The sequence below is a fragment of the Mesoplodon densirostris genome, chromosome 15 (assembly GCF_025265405.1).
Source record: "Mesoplodon densirostris isolate mMesDen1 chromosome 15, mMesDen1 primary haplotype, whole genome shotgun sequence".
Lineage (NCBI taxonomy): Eukaryota > Metazoa > Chordata > Mammalia > Artiodactyla > Ziphiidae > Mesoplodon > Mesoplodon densirostris.
The window spans coordinates 38,330,538-38,349,453 of record NC_082675.1 but is presented as its reverse complement, the minus strand read 5'-3'; the positions used below and the strand labels follow the sequence as shown (position 1 = coordinate 38,349,453).

General features: G+C 35.1%; 1 protein-coding gene across 2 annotated transcripts in view; it reads left to right on the top strand.

Moving 5' to 3' along the window:
- ROCK1 (Rho associated coiled-coil containing protein kinase 1) overlaps positions 1-18,916 on the top strand; it is a 149,444-nt gene that overhangs the window by 105,997 nt on the left and 24,531 nt on the right. For both annotated transcript variants that reach the window (XM_060118233.1, XM_060118234.1), the window contains 6 exons: positions 6,783-6,889; positions 8,086-8,236; positions 10,258-10,418; positions 12,618-12,802; positions 14,523-14,592; positions 17,240-17,334. In XM_060118233.1, the coding sequence (XP_059974216.1) occupies positions 6,783-6,889; positions 8,086-8,236; positions 10,258-10,418; positions 12,618-12,802; positions 14,523-14,592; positions 17,240-17,334 (769 nt within the window). The remainder of the gene's footprint in view (positions 1-6,782; positions 6,890-8,085; positions 8,237-10,257; positions 10,419-12,617; positions 12,803-14,522; positions 14,593-17,239; positions 17,335-18,916) is intronic.

The following is an 18,916-nucleotide window of genomic DNA, read 5'->3' as shown; positions in this document are numbered from 1 at the left end:
AAAACCTGGGAATTCCTCATGCATTGTTGGTAGAAATAGAAATTAAACGGCAGAAAGGGAATCCCATTGCAAATACAGAATTCGGTACTTGGAAAGGTTAGGACTAGAGATACCAGCAGCCTTTGTGGTCTAAAAGTTTCCTTTTAGACTCACAAACTGGTCATGGTAATAAAATCATTTTGTTTTCAACAAGATTCCTGGCTTCCACTTCTCACATTTCTTTCTGTTTCTGTCAGCAACAGCATCCATACTACCTAATCAAAACAGATATGCATGGAAGTTGCCAGATCTTTCAGGGAAAAGTAGGGGGTGGGATAGTCCATTTTAACCTAAGTCACAGGATGTGAACATAGTTTGGGGTCTCATGGGGCTTGATGATTAGCTGTAATTCTGTGGAGAGAGGTCAGGGTCAGTTTTTGGACTTTGGAAACAGAAATTAGGATCTCCCATTGGTTCTTAGCTGAGGAGTGTTCTGCAATCTTATTTCTCAGGGACTAGGCTTAAAATAGATCTGAATATAACCAAGAAAGTATCCTCATTATATGTATTAGAAAAGCCTCATACTCCACTTCCTTAAATTGCTTCTCTAGGCCTCTTCATATACAGCTTATTAGCTGTATGCAGGTCACTTCTTCTGCTTTAGTTATAAACCAAGAAGATTAGGTGACCCCTATAAATTCTTTCAATTCTAAAATTCTTTAAGTCTGATTTTCCAGATAACGCTGAGCTTGAAGTGCTTGCTTTCAAGGACGAGACCGTCATTATGTGTTCATCAACAATGGTTTTAACTGACTCTGGTTTTTAGATATTGGTGAAGTTAAGGAAGATTCATGGCATGACCTGTTGTTGATGTTTATCCTTTTTCAATGCTTTCTTTAAGGTTTATTTTTTAATTTAAATGTGAATCAAAGTTCACACACATTAAAAAGCACAAAACTTATATGAGCCTCAACATACAAGGTGCATTGTGGTAAAACATGCACACATGCAAACGTAAAATTTTTACGTTGATTTTTTATGGTTCTTAAGACATTTCAGATCCCTCAGGTATACATTTCTTATAGTTTGGGAGGCTAGCCTTGTGGCACAGTAACAATTGTTTCCTAGTTGAATGCTTTCCATGTACACTATTGAGCAGAAGCTTCTTCATGTGTATGGGAAATGACTTCCCAAATATAATTGGATAGTATATACTTTAGGTTTTGTGGGCTACATACGATCTCTGTTACATATTCTTCTTTTTTGCTTTTTACAACCCTTTAAAAATGAAAAAAACATTCTTAGCTTCATGTCCATAGAGAAATAGGCTAAGGGAATAGTATATCATAGTGTAATGCACTTTTGTTTTTAACTGTTACATGGGCATTTGGAAATTGTGTAAGTTTTTTACTTGGTATGTTTTTGGATTTGACTTTTGGAAGAAAAACAATAGATCCATTTTCTAATCTAACCAGTTTTGTAAGACTCCATTTATTCTTTGTGTCTTTGATTTGCCAAATTTTGAAAAATATTTTAAAAGTTAACACTATGGCTGTAGTCTTTTTTCTCATAGCCCCCTTGTATTTCTAACAGCTTTTTAAATATTGTTTTATTGAGGTGAAATTCATATAACATAAAGTTAACCATTTAAAAGTGTACAATTCAGTGGCATTCAGTACATTCAGAGTGTGGTACAACCACCTTGTCTATCTAGTTCCAAAACATTTTCATTAACCCAGAAGAAAACCTTGTACCCATTAAGCTTTCCTTCCCTATATGCCCCTCTACCTAGCCCCTAGCAACCACCAATCTGTTTTATATTTCTGAATTTACTTGTTCTGGATATTTCATATAAATGACATCATACAATATGTGACCTTTTGTATCAGGCTTCTTTCACTAGCATATTTTTAAGATTGATGTTATACCATGTATCAGTACTTCATTCATTTATGGCTGACTAATATTCTATTGTATGTATACACCACATTTTGTTTAGCTGTTCATCTGTTGCTGGACATTTGAGTTGTTTCCACCTTTTGGCTATTGTGAATAACACTGCTATGAAATTCATGTACAAGTATTTATTGGAATACTTGTTTTCAGATCTTTTGGATATCTAGGTGTAGAATTTCTGGGTCATGTGCTAATGTTGTGTTTAACTTATGAGGCCCTTCCAGACAATTTCCCACAATGGCTGCATCATTTTATGTTCCCACCAGCATTGTACAAGGGTTTCAGTTTTTCCACATCCTTGCCAGTACTTGATATTTAACTGTTTTTGGTTATAACCACCCTAGTGGGTATGAAGTGGTGTCCCACTGTGGGTTGGACTTTAATTTCCCTAAGGAGTAATGAGGTTGAGCATCTTTTCATGTGCTTATTGGCCATTTGTATATCCTTTTTGGGAAAATGTCTGCTCATGTCCTTTGTCCATTTTTTAATTGGGTCTTTTGTCTTTTCGTTGTTGACTTTTAAGAGTCTGGATACTAGACCTTATCAGGTGTGTGATTTACTAATATTTACACCCCTTCTGTAGTTTGTCTTTTCACTTTTCTTGATAATGTCCTTTGATGTACAAAAGCTAATTTCGATGAAGTCCAGTTTAATATCTGTTGCTTATGCTTTTGGTGTCATACCATAATACATTGCCAAATTGAGGATCATGAAGGTTTACCCTTATGTCTTCTTCTAAAAGTTGTATGGTTTTAGCATTTATATTTAGGTCTCTGACTAACTTGAGTTAATTTTTGTATATGGTATGATGTGTAGGGGTCCAATTTCATTCTTTTACATGTGGATATCTGGTTGTCCCAGTACCACTTCTTGAAGAGACTACTTTTTCCCCCACTGAATGGTCTTGGCATCCTTGTTGAAAATCAATTGGCTATAGGTATACAGTTTTGTTTCTAGATTCTCAGTTCTATTCAGTTGGTCTATATGTCTGTTCTTAGACCAGTACCACACTGTTTTGGTCACTGTAGCTTTACAGCAAGTTTTGAAATTGGAAGTTTGAGTTCTTCAGCTTTGTTGTTCTTTTTCAATGCTGTTTTAGATATTCCAGTCTGCAAGTAATTCCATATGAATCTGAGGATCTGCTTTTCCATATGTGCATAAAATATCTTTGGAGTTTTTATAGGGATTGCATTGAATCTATAGATTGCTTTGGGTAGTATTGCCATCCTAACATATTAAGTCTTCTAATCCATGAACACAGCATATGTTTCCATTTATTTTAGTATTTAAAAAATTCATTTCAGCATTTACTTATTTATTTATTTTTTAGTTTCAGTGTACAAGTCTTACACCTCCTTGGTTAAATTATTTCTAGGTATTTTGTTCTTTTTGATGATGTTATAAATGGAATTGTCTTAGTTTTCCTTTTGTATTGTTTATTAAGTATGATGTTAGCTGTGGATATTTCATAATACCCTGCTTTTGTTTATTTTTAATGCAGCATTGTTTGGTGTGTTAAAGTTTTATGACTTCTGTATCTTCTTACTGGATTAAAATTGTATTATAGATGATATTAAATATATCTGACCTTGAGGGGTTTTTCCCTTAATTTGCACTTTCCTGTTGTATCTTGCCCGTTTATTTATTTATTTGTTTGTTTATTTATATATATAAAAAATTTTAAAATTTATTTATATTTTTGGCTGTGTTGGGTCTTCATTGCTGCGTGTGGGCTTTCTCTAGTTGCGGCCAGCAGGGGCTACTCTTCCTTGCGGCACATGGGCTTCTCATTGCGGTGGCTTTTGTTGCAGAACATGGACTCTAGGCACACGGGCTTCAGTAGTTGTGGCTCTCAGGCTGTAGAGCGCAGGTTCAGTAGTTGTGGCGCATGGGCTTAGTTGCTCAGAAGCATGTGGGATCTTCCCGGAGCAGGGATCGAACCCATGTCCCCTGCATTGGCAGGCAGATTCTTAACCACTGCACCACGAGGGATAGTTTTTAATGTTTATATATAGTTGATGGGTCTCAAATTTAGATAGTAGATTTCATATTTGGGGATTTTAACATATTTAGATTTTTCACAGTGTTTTTTTTTGGTTTTGTTTTTGAGACTTAACATATCTGTACATATTAAAATAAATAAAAAATATGTATCTGGAAAATTTTTCACAGCATGAACACACCCATATAGAAACTGAATATTACCAGCAGCCCAGAAGTTCCCTTGTACTTCCGCTTAGTCACTAACCCCTTTTCCCTGAAGTAATCACTGTGCTGACTTCTAACACATAAGTTAATTTTGCTTGTTTTTGAACTTTTATATATGGAATCATGCAGAAAACACTCCTTTGTTTCTGGTTTATTTCATTCAACATTGTTTGTGAGGTTCATCCGTATTGTTGTATATGGCAGTAGTTTGTTCTTCTTGCTCTATAGCACTCCATGTATTTTGTATGACCACTGCAATTTATCAGTTATTTTGTGGTCATGTCTTTTAAATCAGATATTCTGATTGTTTCCATTTGGGGATTATGATGAATAATGCTGATATGAACTTTCTTGTACATATTCTTTGGTAATCATACATATGCTTCCTTTTGGTATATACCTAGAAGTGGCAGAGCCATAGAGTATTTTTAGCTTTAGTAAATACATCCAAGTATTTCAAAGTAGGTGCACCAGTTTACATTCACCAGCAATGTATGAGAGTTCTGGTTGTTCCACTGCTTCCTCAAGGATAGTACTCATCCCCACTGAGTTTTGTCAGTCTTACTGTTTTAGTCATTCAGGTGGTGCCTGATGGTATTCCCTTAGGGGTTAGTTTCCATTTCCCTGGTGTCCGAGATTGAGCAACTTTTCACATGTTTATTGGCAATTTGTGATATGCTCTTCAAGTCTTTTGCCCCCCTCCCCCTTTTCTTATTGGATTGTTTGCTTTTTTCTTGTTGGTTTGTAGAAGTCCTAGATATTAGTCCCTTATCCAATTTATGTACCATAATTATCTTCTTCCACTCTGTGGTTTTCCTTTTCACTCTTAAATCCTGTCTGCCAATGAACAGGAGGTCTTACTTTTCTTATTTTTAATGTAGTCCTATTTTTTTTTCTTTTGTGGTCAGTGCTATTTAGTGTGGCCTGTTGAATTCTTTGATTAAATCATGAAGATATTATTCCCTATTTTCCTCTAGAAGCTTTATTGTTTTGATCTGCTTAGGTTACGATCCCTGATATTTTGGTTCTTATTCCTTCTACTGTATACATATATATATTTTTTAATATGAAGCTTTTTTGCTTTCATGTATTGTACAGACAAGTTACAGTTTCTTCCTAGCATTTTTTAAAAAATACAATAAATGAGGAAACTAAAATATATTTAACATACCTTTTATAAAGTTACTAGGACTCTAATGAATTCAACCCATATATTTTCATTACTTTGTCTTCTTGGGAGTTGGTTTATATGAACAACTTCTACACCAAAATTCAGTTTAACCTGAGTACCTGAGTATACTATCTTTCTACAGATTTTTAAAACCTATTATTTATTTTAAATACAGGAAGAAGTATTTTTTAAATAGCACTTTAACATTCAAACATCTTGCCATGTTTGCTTTACCTCTCTCCATACAAACACACACATTCTCTGTATTTTTGCTCAACCATTTGAAAGAAACTAGCAGGTGTTTCTTTCTCCTGTATGAAAATATTCCTATGTGAACAGAATGCCACGTTGCCTGTGTGTGTAAATAAAATCGCTTCATTGCTCTCTAGATCCTAGAACTAGCCTACCAGGCAAGCCTTATCACGTGCCAAAGATTTAATATTCATTTGTTCATTAAAGAACTACTTCACGGGCTTCCCTGGTGGCGCAGTGGTTGAGAGTCCGCCTGCCGATGCAGAGGACATGGGTTCGTGCCCTGGTCCGGGAAGATCCCACATGCCACGGGGCGGCTGGGCCTGTGAGCCATGGCCGCTGAGCCTGCGTGTCCGGAGCCTGTGCTCCGCAACGGGGGAGGCCACAACAGTGAGAGGCCTACGTACCAGGAAAAAAAAAAAAAGAACTACTTCAGAAACAGTAAAATATAGGAGGCAGGTTGGGTGCCTTGAAGACTTGGGCAAGTACTGCAAGTTAAACACTAAACTTTAAGAAGTACAAATTTTTTCCGGGTCTTTTAGGGTTCTTTATCCATTTCCCCGTCAAATCTTAGGCCACATTGAATCACAAAATAAGAAAATAGGTTTTTACTTTTGAACTAGACAATATAATTATATTCATATATGTTAGATTCTGCATGTATTAAATTGTGTTTATTAAGTACTTATGCATTAAAAATGTAAAACCTAAAGCATATCTTAATGAGTAGAGTTTCTAAATATGTGAGTTGCTACCATTGCGTGACATGAGCATCAGGTAGGTTAAAACTAAGCTTTGTTAGAGGACTTGAATTCCTTAAAACTTAGTTTCTTTAGTAATGGAGTTTTTCTTCATTAAGTTTACGAGTAATTAAACACTTTTCAGAATGTCTGATACATAAAAAAGCACTTAAATACTTGCCTTAACTAACATGGAGAAAAGAGCGCTTGATTAGGACTCAGATCTGATTTCTGGACGAAGCTCAGGCTTATCTCTTTGACCATCTGTAAAATGAATATGTACTAGATGATCTCCAACTAGAATTAACATTTTTATCACTATGTATTGTAGTTATTATATATACTGCTAAGAAAACACTTAATAAATTTCTGTCTGATCAGGAGATTTTAAACTTATTTATCTTAATGATCATGCTGGAAAAAAAAGATTTCTCTTTCAATGACTATGTGACTTGAACTTTTTTCTTACTTGATAGCTCGAATTACATCTTTACAAGAGGAGGTGAAGCATCTCAAACATAATCTTGAAAGAGTGGAAGGAGAAAGAAAAGAGGCTCAAGACATGCTTAATCATTCAGAAAAGGTAAATGATTTAACATATACCAATTATGAGATAGTATTTACTGATTGTCAGATATATAAGATGGTTTTATAAAAGATCATTCATTCCTAATCTTTATATGTTTACATTTCTAGAAGTTTTTATTGTTGGTTTTGTGTGGAGGTGAATGTGGGTCTTAATTTGGGCTTTTTAGGGTGTTATTTTTATTTGTTTGTTTTTACCCTTGAAGGGTATCAGATATCTGATATTATCTGATCATCACAAATTGCTTTGGCTTGGAGATACCTCTTCATATAGAATTTTCCCCCATTTTTTGTGCATGGGTAAGATGAAGATGCTGAACCTTACTAATTATGAAGAAGGAAAACAGGATTAGTATGTAGTAGACCATGTGTGCCTTTTCCATTTTGTTAGTAAGAGTTAGCAAAATAGTAAAGAGCATACATAATGTAATTGGCCTTTGCATGTAGAATTTTCATAACAGTCAAAAAATGCCATTGGTTATCCTCTGTCCTTACCTTGCTAAGAAAAGGATTAAATAGGTAATATGCAGATTTAGCTTACCTCCCTGAAATGTTGTAGGTTTACTAGATCCTCAGATAAATGATCAGAAAATCCACCACTTATCTTGTCCTTTGGACATTTTTTGTGTCATTCAGAATAGCTTTTTGATGTCTAAGTCTGGTATAAGTTTGGAAATAGGATGAAAGAAGAAGAGTAGAAGTACCCAAACAGGAATGGAATACATGTTGACATTCTTTTGTCAGAGCAAGGTAAATCTAGGTGTAGATGCAATTGTAAACAGAGATCAGTTTTTTTTAATGGTAGCAAAAATTTTTAAATGAACTGAAGAATTGTCCTGTTCATTTCTGATCCTCACAGTGAACCCTCCTGAACATAACAGAACTCTGCCGTGCCATCAGCCATGGCTAATGATTCACATGGGGAGGGGTGGAGGGTAGAAAAAAGGTGATATTTTGCTTTTAATTATATGTGCTTATTGTGATTTTTAAAGTAAGACATTATAGATGGTGTGAAATATACAAGAAGTATAAAAATAAAGTTGTGTCTTGAATAAAAGTATTTAAGTATATATGATGTAACATTTCAAGCCAATGTGCTTCATGTATTATCTCTTATGGGATATTAATTAATATAAGATTTAATGATGTGCCTTTTGCACAGCGTAGTACATGACTCTCATTCTCATTTTACAGGAAAAGAATAACTTAGAAATAGATTTAAACTACAAGCTTAAATCATTACAGCAAAGGTTAGAACAAGAGGTAAATGAACATAAAGTAACCAAAGCTCGTTTAACTGACAAACATCAATCTATTGAAGAGGCCAAGTCTGTTGCAATGTGTGGTAAGTGTCAGTTTTAATATTTTCTACATGATTAGTTTTTAAATAATGCCAACAAAAATATTTTGATTTTGATCAAATTTTATTGTGTAGTAGTTTAAACTCTTAGAAATTATAAATGATCTGGGAAAAGGGTACCTTCCTTTTTTGATACCTTCCATTTTTTAAAGCGACAATTTCACCTGCTAGTTCTCTTACTCTACCATTCCCTACTCCCTATACTACCCTCTACTCCCTGTAAAAGTCAGTGGATTCTCATTTCTCCCAGTTTTTCAGCCCTTTCCTTTGTTTTCTTTGAGATCCATTCTGGAACTCATTGTCTGTTAATTCATCTGCTTTCTTGCTCTGTACCCTCAACTCTCTCATTCCTTTGTACTTCCACTGTGTTATGCCGCTAAGCACAACAGATCTAGATCAGACTAGCCGGCCACTTTCCATTGCTTCAAATATTTCTTTAGATGGGTGTTATCCCAATGCACTGTCTCCAGCCTCAGGTGAGCTGTCATTTTTATATATGTCACTCATCATTTCTTTCTCCTAAACTTTTATTTCTCTCCTCAAGCTTCCTATGCCATTTCTTTATCACTTTAATTTTAGGTGAACATTCTCCTATTTCAAAAAGAAATTGTGAAATCATAGGTGTGAACCCCTCAGAATCTAATTCTCTAACTTAATCAACCTGTCTTACTACTTTACCCATGTTCATTATCTTCCTTCTCATCTTAGAGGAGGGTGATCCTCTTCCTGTCCTTGCTAATATGTTCTAGCTGTATTCAGATCCAGCCTCTTATCTCAACTTATTATTTCTTTTTCTCCTCTTTATTCTCAACCTTTTTTCCTCCACTGAATTTCTTCTTGTTGTAAACATGTACGAGTCTCTCCCATCTTAAAAAAAAAAACAAAAAAAGGAACCCTTACAGCAACCTGTGATCCTTACTAATTGCCACTGTTTTATTCCATCCCTTTATAGCAAAACTTATAAAAAGATGTCTTCCTTTTCTTCACCTTCCACTTACTTCTTAACCTACTGTAACCTGGAAGTGTTACCTGGCACCTTAAATTCAGTTTATTCAAGAGAAAACGTGTGACCTTATCTGTCAGACCTGCCCTTACTCCTATTCTGACTGTCTTGGTTAATGGCTGTCTAGCTTTTATGAGCCCAGGCTTGTAATCAGACAAATCTACTTTGCCTCTTAGCCACTCTGTGACTATTAAAAAACAAAAAAAAATTAGGTGGGGAAAAAATGCATCTAAACTGCCTGTACATAAAAAGCTTTCAATAAATGGGTGATATTATCATGGTTATGGATGATGGTATTCAACATCCAGGGGCCCAAGCCAGAAATCTGGGAATTATTCAGGAAGCTCCATTCTGATGGTTTCTATTTTGTCACCTAGAGGACAGTCTGAAAGTGAGAAAGCAGACTTACTAAGTTTGAAACCTGATGGTGCAACTTAAGAGTTGCAGGACCCTAGAAAATTAACCTTCAGAACCTTAGTTACCATATCTCAAAAAAGGAACCTCACTGTAGACTAATATCTTCTGATAATAATTAAAATAGGTATTATACTATCGCAGAATCTTGTCTGAGTTGCATAAATTAAAGTTTACATCACAGCTTTAAGCCTCGGAAACTTTTCTGGAACAATGCTAGGTATAGATTAATAACCACAATCTTATTTTTCTACTTTTATCTGAACTACCTCCATTCTTCTCCTTAGATACTCCACTTTTTTCCAGCTATACTTTCACCTTCTGGTCTGAAAATGGCACTGAATAGTCTCTCAGATCATTGGGCAAGGGATGGATTTGGGAGATTAGTTATATTTTATGACTCTCTTCCTTTAGAGATCCCACTATACAAATAATTCATAATGTTAGAACTTCTATAATGAATAGCTCTAAAAGAGTCCCAGGATAAAAACAGTAGGGATTTGTGGCACCTAGGTGTCTTAGACAGCCCATGAAAGTGAAAAGCATGTCTTTTTCTTTAAATGTATGTTTGTAACTTTTTCTTTCACAGAGATGGAAAAAAAGCTGAAGGAAGAGAGAGAAGCTCGAGAGAAGGCTGAAAATAGGGTTGTTCAGATTGAGAAGCAGTGCTCCATGCTAGATGTTGATCTAAAACAATCTCAGCAGAAGCTAGAGCATTTGACTGAAAATAAAGAAAGGATGGAGGATGAAGTAAGAAAAATAATACTGATTTTGTTCATCTTATAAAAGAGAATATCATTGTTATGACTAAAAAGTCATTATCTATAATTTAAACAACATGGTGAAGATTTTAATAAAATAACTTACATGTATCTGTGTTCACTGCTGTAAGGTCACCACTATATCCCTAACTCCTAAAATTTTCATCTTCTTTTAGTGAACATTCACACCATAGGTTCTATACCATTTTGCACTGTGACAGTACAACTGTAAAGAAGTGTCACAGCTCCTCCCCTGAAGAAACTGACCATTTGCTTTTTAAGAGAGAGAGAAAAAAAAAACCCTCTTTATTGTCAGGTAACCAGTAATCCCCAAGAGGAGCATTGTTTTTAGATTTCAAAAGAACCGTTAAACTGTGGAGTCTTGCTTGATTTACATAGATAGAAAGCAGTAAATAAAGAGATAAAATGATATTATATCCTAGTGATTGGTATATGTACTTTATTTGTTTTTAAAATTTATTTATTTTATTTATCTATTTTTGGCTGCATTGGGTCTTTGTTACACGCGGGCTTTCTCTAGTTGCGGTGAGTGGGGGCTACTCTTCATTGCGGTGTGTGGGCTTCTCATTGCAGTGGCTTCTCTTGTTGCGGAGCACAGGCTCTAGGCACGCGGGCTTCAGTAGTTGCAGCACGCGGGCTTCAGTAGTTGCAGCACGCGGGCTCTGTAGTTGTGGCGCACGGGCTTCATTGCTCGGCGGCATGTGGGATCTTCCCGGACCAGGGCTCGAACCTGTGTCCCCTGCATTGGCAGGCGGATTCTTAACCACTGCGCCACCAGAGAAGCCGGTATATGTACTTCAGAAATTATAAGACCAAAATAATTAGTTCACATATGTAAATTAGAGAAGGGAGAAAGAGAAGATTAGATTAATGAGGAAAGCCTTCACAAAGGAGGAATGGGTTGTCACCTATATTTCAAAGGTTGAGTAAGGCCTGAAAAGGTGATAGTTTGAAAGTCAGAAGCCTGAATTGGTAGAGGGAACATTTTAGGTATAGATAAAAGAGTAATTACTGAATGGTTAAGGAGATAGGTAAGTGAGGGACAAAAAGCGACTTGATCAAACCAGGAAAGGAGAGACATGTTGAGTAGTCATGGGGGAAACCTGGAAGGCAAAGTATTGATAGTTTTTAAAACTATAAAGCTATAGATGAAAACACTCTTTCAGGAAAAGTAATCTGGTAGTGGTATATAGAATGGACAAGAAAGAAGAGAGATTAGAGATACCTAATAGAGCCAGCATGCAGGAAGAATGTATGTTGAAAATTTGGGAGATAATATTCAATAATTTTAAAATGTAACTTTTGACCACATGTTATCTGCCTAGCCCTGTGCTAGGAGTTGGGGTACGGAATAAGATGGCTATGGTCTTGACTTCTGTGGAACTTAGAACCCAAAGGGAAAGACAGATATTAAAATTGAATTACAAGCATGACATATTTAAAGAGGACATACCAAGTAGGAGTGTTAGGACTAATCACGTCCAGGAGGTAAAGGAGGCCTCACTAAGGGTTTGGCATTTAAGAGCTGAAGGAAGAATAAATGAAGAGGGAAAGACAGAGAATAGCCTGTGCAAGAACTGTGTGGTGATGGAGAGTTTGTCACACTGGAGGATCTGAGGAGTATGATTGGATTCAGAGAATGGCCAGTGATAATGCTAGGAAAGTAAACAGAATAGATCATGAAGGGCACTGTAACCACTGTAAGAATTTTTTGTTTATTAGTCCTAACGCCTAATAAGTACTTGATAAATATTTATTGAATTGAATTAAATATATATTCAATTTGTTTTATAAACTCTGGAGGGTTGTAGATTAGAGTACAAACATTTATGAAAGAACAGGTAAATTTAAATACCATTTAGGAATGTCCCCCCAAAAGTGACTTTTATACTCACCTTCTCCGAAATTTCCATACAGGTTGGGGTACAAAGAAACCGGATTTCTTTCCCCTCCAAGATCTCACATCTGAAATTTGGGGATTAATTTGATTTAACACTAAATTCTGCAGTAATAAATGCATAGAACAGTGGAGACTCATTACAATACTAATATTTTCTACTTGTATAAGGAATTATAATGTACTTGAGATTTGGTTAGTATTCTTTCAAATGATGTCTAATAAATTACTAAAGAGATTTACAATCCCAATTACTTTTCTCATTCATAGGTTAAGAATCTGTCCCTGCAACTGGAACAGGAGTCAAATAAACGACTGTTGTTACAAAATGAATTGAAGACCCACGCATTTGAGGCAGACAATTTAAAAGGTTTAGAAAAGCAGATGAAACAGGAAATAAATACTTTATTGGAAGCAAAGAGATTATTAGAGTTTGAATTAGCTCAGCTTACAAAGTAAGTTTCAGAAATAACATTCTTGATTTCTTTCTTTTTTGTGTTTAGCATTTGCTTATGTGTTTCATATTTTATGTGTGTATAGGTTATGTACTTAGAGTTTGTGAAAGGAAAATTTAGGAAAAAGCATTTAGAAAAAATAAAAATTTATTTGCAAAGAAGGTTTGCAAGGGAGTTCAGGCTTTGGAAAGACAGGCTTACTAAATAAAAAACACAGTTATTTAAAGGGGAAAAAAAGGACATTATCAAGACTAGTGACTTTACAATGTCTGTTTATGGTAGGAAAAACACAGTTTTCTCATATGATTTTCATATCTACGAAAGTCATCATGTTTCTTCACACTAGAATTACAAAAATGAGGAATAACCTTTTTATTAAGGATTTAGTACCTTACAGAAAATGTTTAAGGTTTCTTTATTTTAGAGACTAGAATTAGACATTAGACATGATGGTCCTGTATTTGTTTGTTTGTTTGTTTTAGTTTGTTTCTTTGGTTCATCTCAAAGTGCAAAATGTCATTTTTCTTCTATTCTGAGATGTGATGTGCCTGCTTACTTGAAATGGGGACAAAGCAAGGTGTCAGTATGACTTTCAGAATTTGTATAAGGACATGCTTCAGAAATTTAATATCAAAGATACCTTATGCCAGACCATGAGGTTTTATTTCCTCTAAATTTATGTTATAATGTCTTCATTTGCCAGCTTCGTTTACAACACAGTAATTCTTAGGTAAAATTGCTGGTTTTGATTTTGTTGACTTTATATTGGTGAAACTCTTTTCCCCTTTTAGAGCCACTATTTTTTCCAAGTAATGTGTTTTGTAATTTTCTTCTCCCGAAATCACTTTCACTCAGCATTTAACTAATAATTATTATGTACTTTCTGTCAACCATATGCTGAAAGTAAAATGCTGTTACTATCTAATATGAAAACCTAGAAGCTGCAGATGGAATTGTTCATTGTTGAATAGCTGTCTTTGGGTTGCATTGTGTCTCTGTCTTTTTGAGTCCTTTCCTCTCTGTGAGCAGTGTTTACGTGTATGTATTCTATACATGTACTTGTCTCTTTATCTGTGTTACTCCTCCTTTGTCAGTTGTTGTTATTGCCTCCCTTCTTACTCCTTACCTGAGTATTCATTTCCACCGCACCCTTGTGCTTAATAGACCATAAAATATAGTACTAAATTATTCTTATTATTTATTAAATATGGTCAAGTTTTTAATAGTCTACTTACTGCATAAGACATTTTAAATGTATCCCTAAGAAAGCTTTTCTTTAGAAAAATTTACCAAAAAATACCATTTTTATTTTTATTTTTGCATTGTGGATTAATCCACAATTAATAAGTGACCTTCAGTAGAAAACTGTTCCCTCAACTTTTCATAGTATCATTTAATAAGGAGCAGACAGTGTGGCCTAACCAAATATAACTAGTAAAGTAATACTGTATAATGAAGTATGATTTTTAAAATTTTTTGGCCACACTGCACAGCATGCGGGATCTTACTTCCCCTATCAGGGATCAAACCTGCGCCCCCTGCAGTGGAAGCACAGGGTCTTAACCACTGGACTGCCAGGGAAGTCCCTGAAGAATGATTTTTTGAAACAAAGGTTACTTTAGTAAACCTTTTTTATTGTAGCAACTTTAAGAAACAAAGAATACTATAAAGTCTAGTATAAATAGGAGTATTTGTTTACTGTTTTCTCTTTTGTCTAAAGACAATACAGAGGAAATGAAGGACAGATGCGGGAGCTACAAGATCAGCTTGAAGCTGAGCAGTATTTCTCGGTGAGAATCATTTTTAACATATAGACTGTTTCAAAACCTGACTTAAAACAAGGTATTTAGATTTTTAATGTGAACTATGATTCTTTTTCAAATGACTGTGAAGTAGTTTTCTCCCCTTCTTTATATCCCCATCTCTGCATTTCATTTCTGGATCTGGGTTGGTGGTCTGTTTAAGTTGTAAAGAAATGACTATTTTTGTGCAAATATTTCCAGAACTGCTTTCAAACTGGAGCTACATATAAGACTTTGTTAAGGGTTCTGTCTGCCTGGTAGCAAGCTCTGGTGGTTTAGAGTGCCAGTATTATCATGTGTGGTTCTTATATACACATTATAGTGGCCTACATACATATATCTCTAGGTATAACTACATACAGTTGTGGGTATAACTGTTGAGGAGCTGTTTCCTGTTTTAGCTCTCTGTGCACTTTTATGCATCTGTTATCCTTTTTCTCCCTAAAAATCATTTTCTTATTTGCTGCAGGCCAAGTTATTTTCATTACTACTGTTGATGAGCATTCATAGCTAATGCTTTGAGGCTTTATTGAAACCTCTGAATTTTTGTTTACTTCCTCTGGTTGCCAAGCTTGTGCTCTGCCATTTCAGCTTAACATTTATCTACCAGCTCCATTTCTCTTTCAGTGGCAACCACCTTTCCTATGAGCTTTAAGCAGTGTAATTAAATGCATGGAGTTTGAGTTACACTGATAAACATGCCCTAGAAACCAAGTGTGAACAATATTGGAAGTAATGATTTCTCTAGTAAAAAATCTGGATACCATTAGAGCTCTACAGAATTTGACACAATTAAGAGCTTCATGCTCTACTCTTTGCACTCCTAATAAATATGGTGACTTTCTACTTCTGTCTATTTCTTATTGGCTTATTATACTATCACTGGAATATGTTTTTAAATTAAAAAATAATTGAAGATTGTTGAAAAACTTTTCGTTGAGTGTAAATTAACCTTAACTATTCAGTGTGTGGTACTGACTTCTGCAAAGTGGTCTGTAATATCAAGCACACCTTTTTTTTTTTTCTTTAACATGTCATGTTTTATTATTAAAATGTATGTGAATTGTTCATTCTATTCCATAATGTACTCATAATATATTTTTACTAAGAAAATGTTTCATAAGCACACCTTTTTGTCCCTAGGCTTCCACAGAGTAATCATTCAGTGCCTCCATGTTTGGGGATGGCTGTCAAGTGATTTGTGGTGGTTCCTATGGATTCTTGATTTTTGCCTGTATAGAAACCATACAAAATACTAACCCTGCCTTTAGTTTTGATTCATTCTATTGCTTGTGAGGACTGGGTTAGATGTTGCTAAATTTGATAAGTTATTATGAACCAAATTTAAGATTTTCTTTAATCTGGGCTTTCAAATCAAGTTATTTTTCTTTTTCTCTCTTCATTGATTACACATATAAATTTCAGTAATTGAAGTCAGAGAAAGGAGAAATGAGAACCTGATTCCTAAATGCAGAATGGACTATTTCATTTTAGAAATTGTAAGCACTTAAACTAGAGCCAGCCATCATTCTTCCTTCATTTGCATTCCCATGGAAATGTACTTTTCCCCCTAGAGAAGTGCTATTTGTTAGAGGTATAATTCAGTGTACAGTGTAAAAGTAGTATTCCACAGCTATTTGCTGGTCCTTACTATTTTTTTCCTTATCTTTTAAACTAAAAAGTTTGGTTTAAAAAAAAGACATAGACTTCAGAATTGGAAGTTTACTCTGTAACCTCAGCATCTAACACAGTGTGGATCTAATACTTTTTCATACCTGTTAAATATTTGTTGATGGAGTTGGCAAAAACCTAGTGAATTTTGTAAGAATCATTGTTCTGTAATAAGTATATATTATTCATATGTTGACAGAACATTGATAAATCCTATTTATGGATATTTCTTCTACCTCTCAACCACCCACTTCATCACCCAAAAGAGAAGTGGTTTCTCTAACATTATTCACTTCAAGAATTGATCTAACTTTTAAATAAGTATTGCTTGCTAAGTTTCTTTATAATGTTTTCCAAAAATCAATATATTTAATATATTTTTGAGGTATAATTTATTTATAATAAATTGTACCCATTTTAAGTGGTTGACAAATTCTGACATATGTGTATACTGTGACCACCACCACAATCAACATATAAAACATTTCCTTCACGAGGCCCTTTGGGGTCAGTCTTCGCCACCCACCTCTATCTGCAGGCAACCACTGATTTGCTTTCTGTCTATTGATTATTTTCACCTATTCTACAATTTCATATACATGGAATCATGTAGTACACACTCTTTAGCACCTGGTTTCTTTGATACAGCTTAACATTTTTTAGGTTTATCATGCTGTATATATTAGTAGTTCATTTTTATTGTTGAGTAGTATGGGTACATCACAACTTTAAAAATTCATCTGATGATAGATATCTGGGGTTGTTTCCAGTTTGGAGTTACTATGAATAAAACTGCAATGAAAATTTATGTATAAGACTCTGTATGGATATATATTTGTATTTGTCCTGGGTAAATACTTAGGAGTGGAATTGTTGGACCATGTGTTAATTGTTCATAAGAAACTACGGAACTGTTTTTTAACCTACCGTAAACACTTATTTCTTCTTATCACTTGTTTTGCAGACACTTTATAAAACCCAGGTAAAGGAACTTAAGGAAGAAATTGAAGAAAAAAACAGAGAAAATTCAAAGAAAATACAGGAACTACAAAGTGAAAAGTATGTCCATTTTAGTTTAGAACAAGAATCAGTACTATAGCAAAACATTCTTAAATTGAAGTTTAAAGGTAGAGAATAGATGTGCCATTATTCTGATGGCAGTGGAATAGCAAATCTTATTGGGCTAATTCAGAACAAATCAAACTAGATTTAGGCTAAATTTGCCTTTATGGTGAAGAAATAATTTGATACATTAACACTGTAGCGGTTGTACAGAGATTCACTAAATTGTGACAGTAAATTGTTTTCAAGGGTCTCTCGATCTTCAAATATCTATTTGTATATAAATAGTTCACACTCGGGGCTTCCCTGGTGGCGCAGTGGTTGAGAGTCCGCCTGCCGATGCAGGGGACACGGGTTCGTGCCCCGGTCCGGGAGGATCCCACATGCCGCGGAGCGGCTAGGCCTGTGAGCCATGGCCGCTGAGCCTGCGCGTCTGAAGCCTGTGCTCCACAACGGGAGAGGCCACAACAGTGAGAGGCCCGCGTACCGCAAAAAAAAAAAAAAAAAAAAAATTCACGCTGTATTTGCAAGTCATCATTTTATGTTAGGTAAAGGTATGCAGGGTCTTCGTCTTAGTATTATAATGCAGGTTAATTTCCATTGCATGTGTGCCTAGGGCCTTACAAGGAGGTGGTCTTAGAAAGCTATTAAGTGTAACAACTGCTCATAGCTAGATAGTGTGAGAACAGACATTGAAACTCGTTTTCTTACATTGTTATATTTTTTTCCATATAACCACCTTTGAAAGAAATAAAAAATTTTAACTTTTATTGTTGAAGCAAACAAATACATAAAATAGCAAAACATGTACAGTTTTATGAATTATATGACTAATATCATTATAACCACCACCCATGAACAAAATCTACCTCAGAAACCCACTATATCCCCGCTTCTGCTTATGCCTCTTCCCTCCCCACCACAAGAGTAATCACTATCCTGATATTTATTTGTTGAAGGAACTGAATCATTTGTCCTGTATAGTTTTCCTCAGTTATGATTTTGCTGATTCTGTTTCCATAGTTACTTGAACATTTTCGTCATCCTTCTGTGTTTTTTGCAAATCAATGGTTAAATCTAGAGTTTCACTGTTTAGTATGGTAGCCACCAATCACATGTAGCCATTTAAATTTAAACTTTAGTTCATTAAAATAAAATTAAAACTTTAGTTCCTCAGATGTACTAGCCACGACTTAGGTGCTTAATAGTCTTATATGGTCAGTGTCTACCATATTGGACAGCACAAGTGTAGAACATTTCTGTCATCGTAGAAAGTTTTACTGGACACCCCTAATCTGGAGGCTTAAACAGATTCAAATCTGATTTTTAGAGGGAAGACTACCTCTGTTTTTAGCAACCATTGGCACTCAGTGCTTAGGTCCTTAATACATTAGGTAAACTCTAAGGTAGGCACAAAGCTACATTTCCTGGTTTCTCTCTGTGACAGTAGTAAACTCCTGTTGTAGAGTATAGTCTGTTGCCTATCATCTGTGTGGTATCTACAATGTAATATACAGCCCCAGTTTATATGCATTCACAGTGAAGGGGACACCCAATCTGCTACATACTATATTGTTTC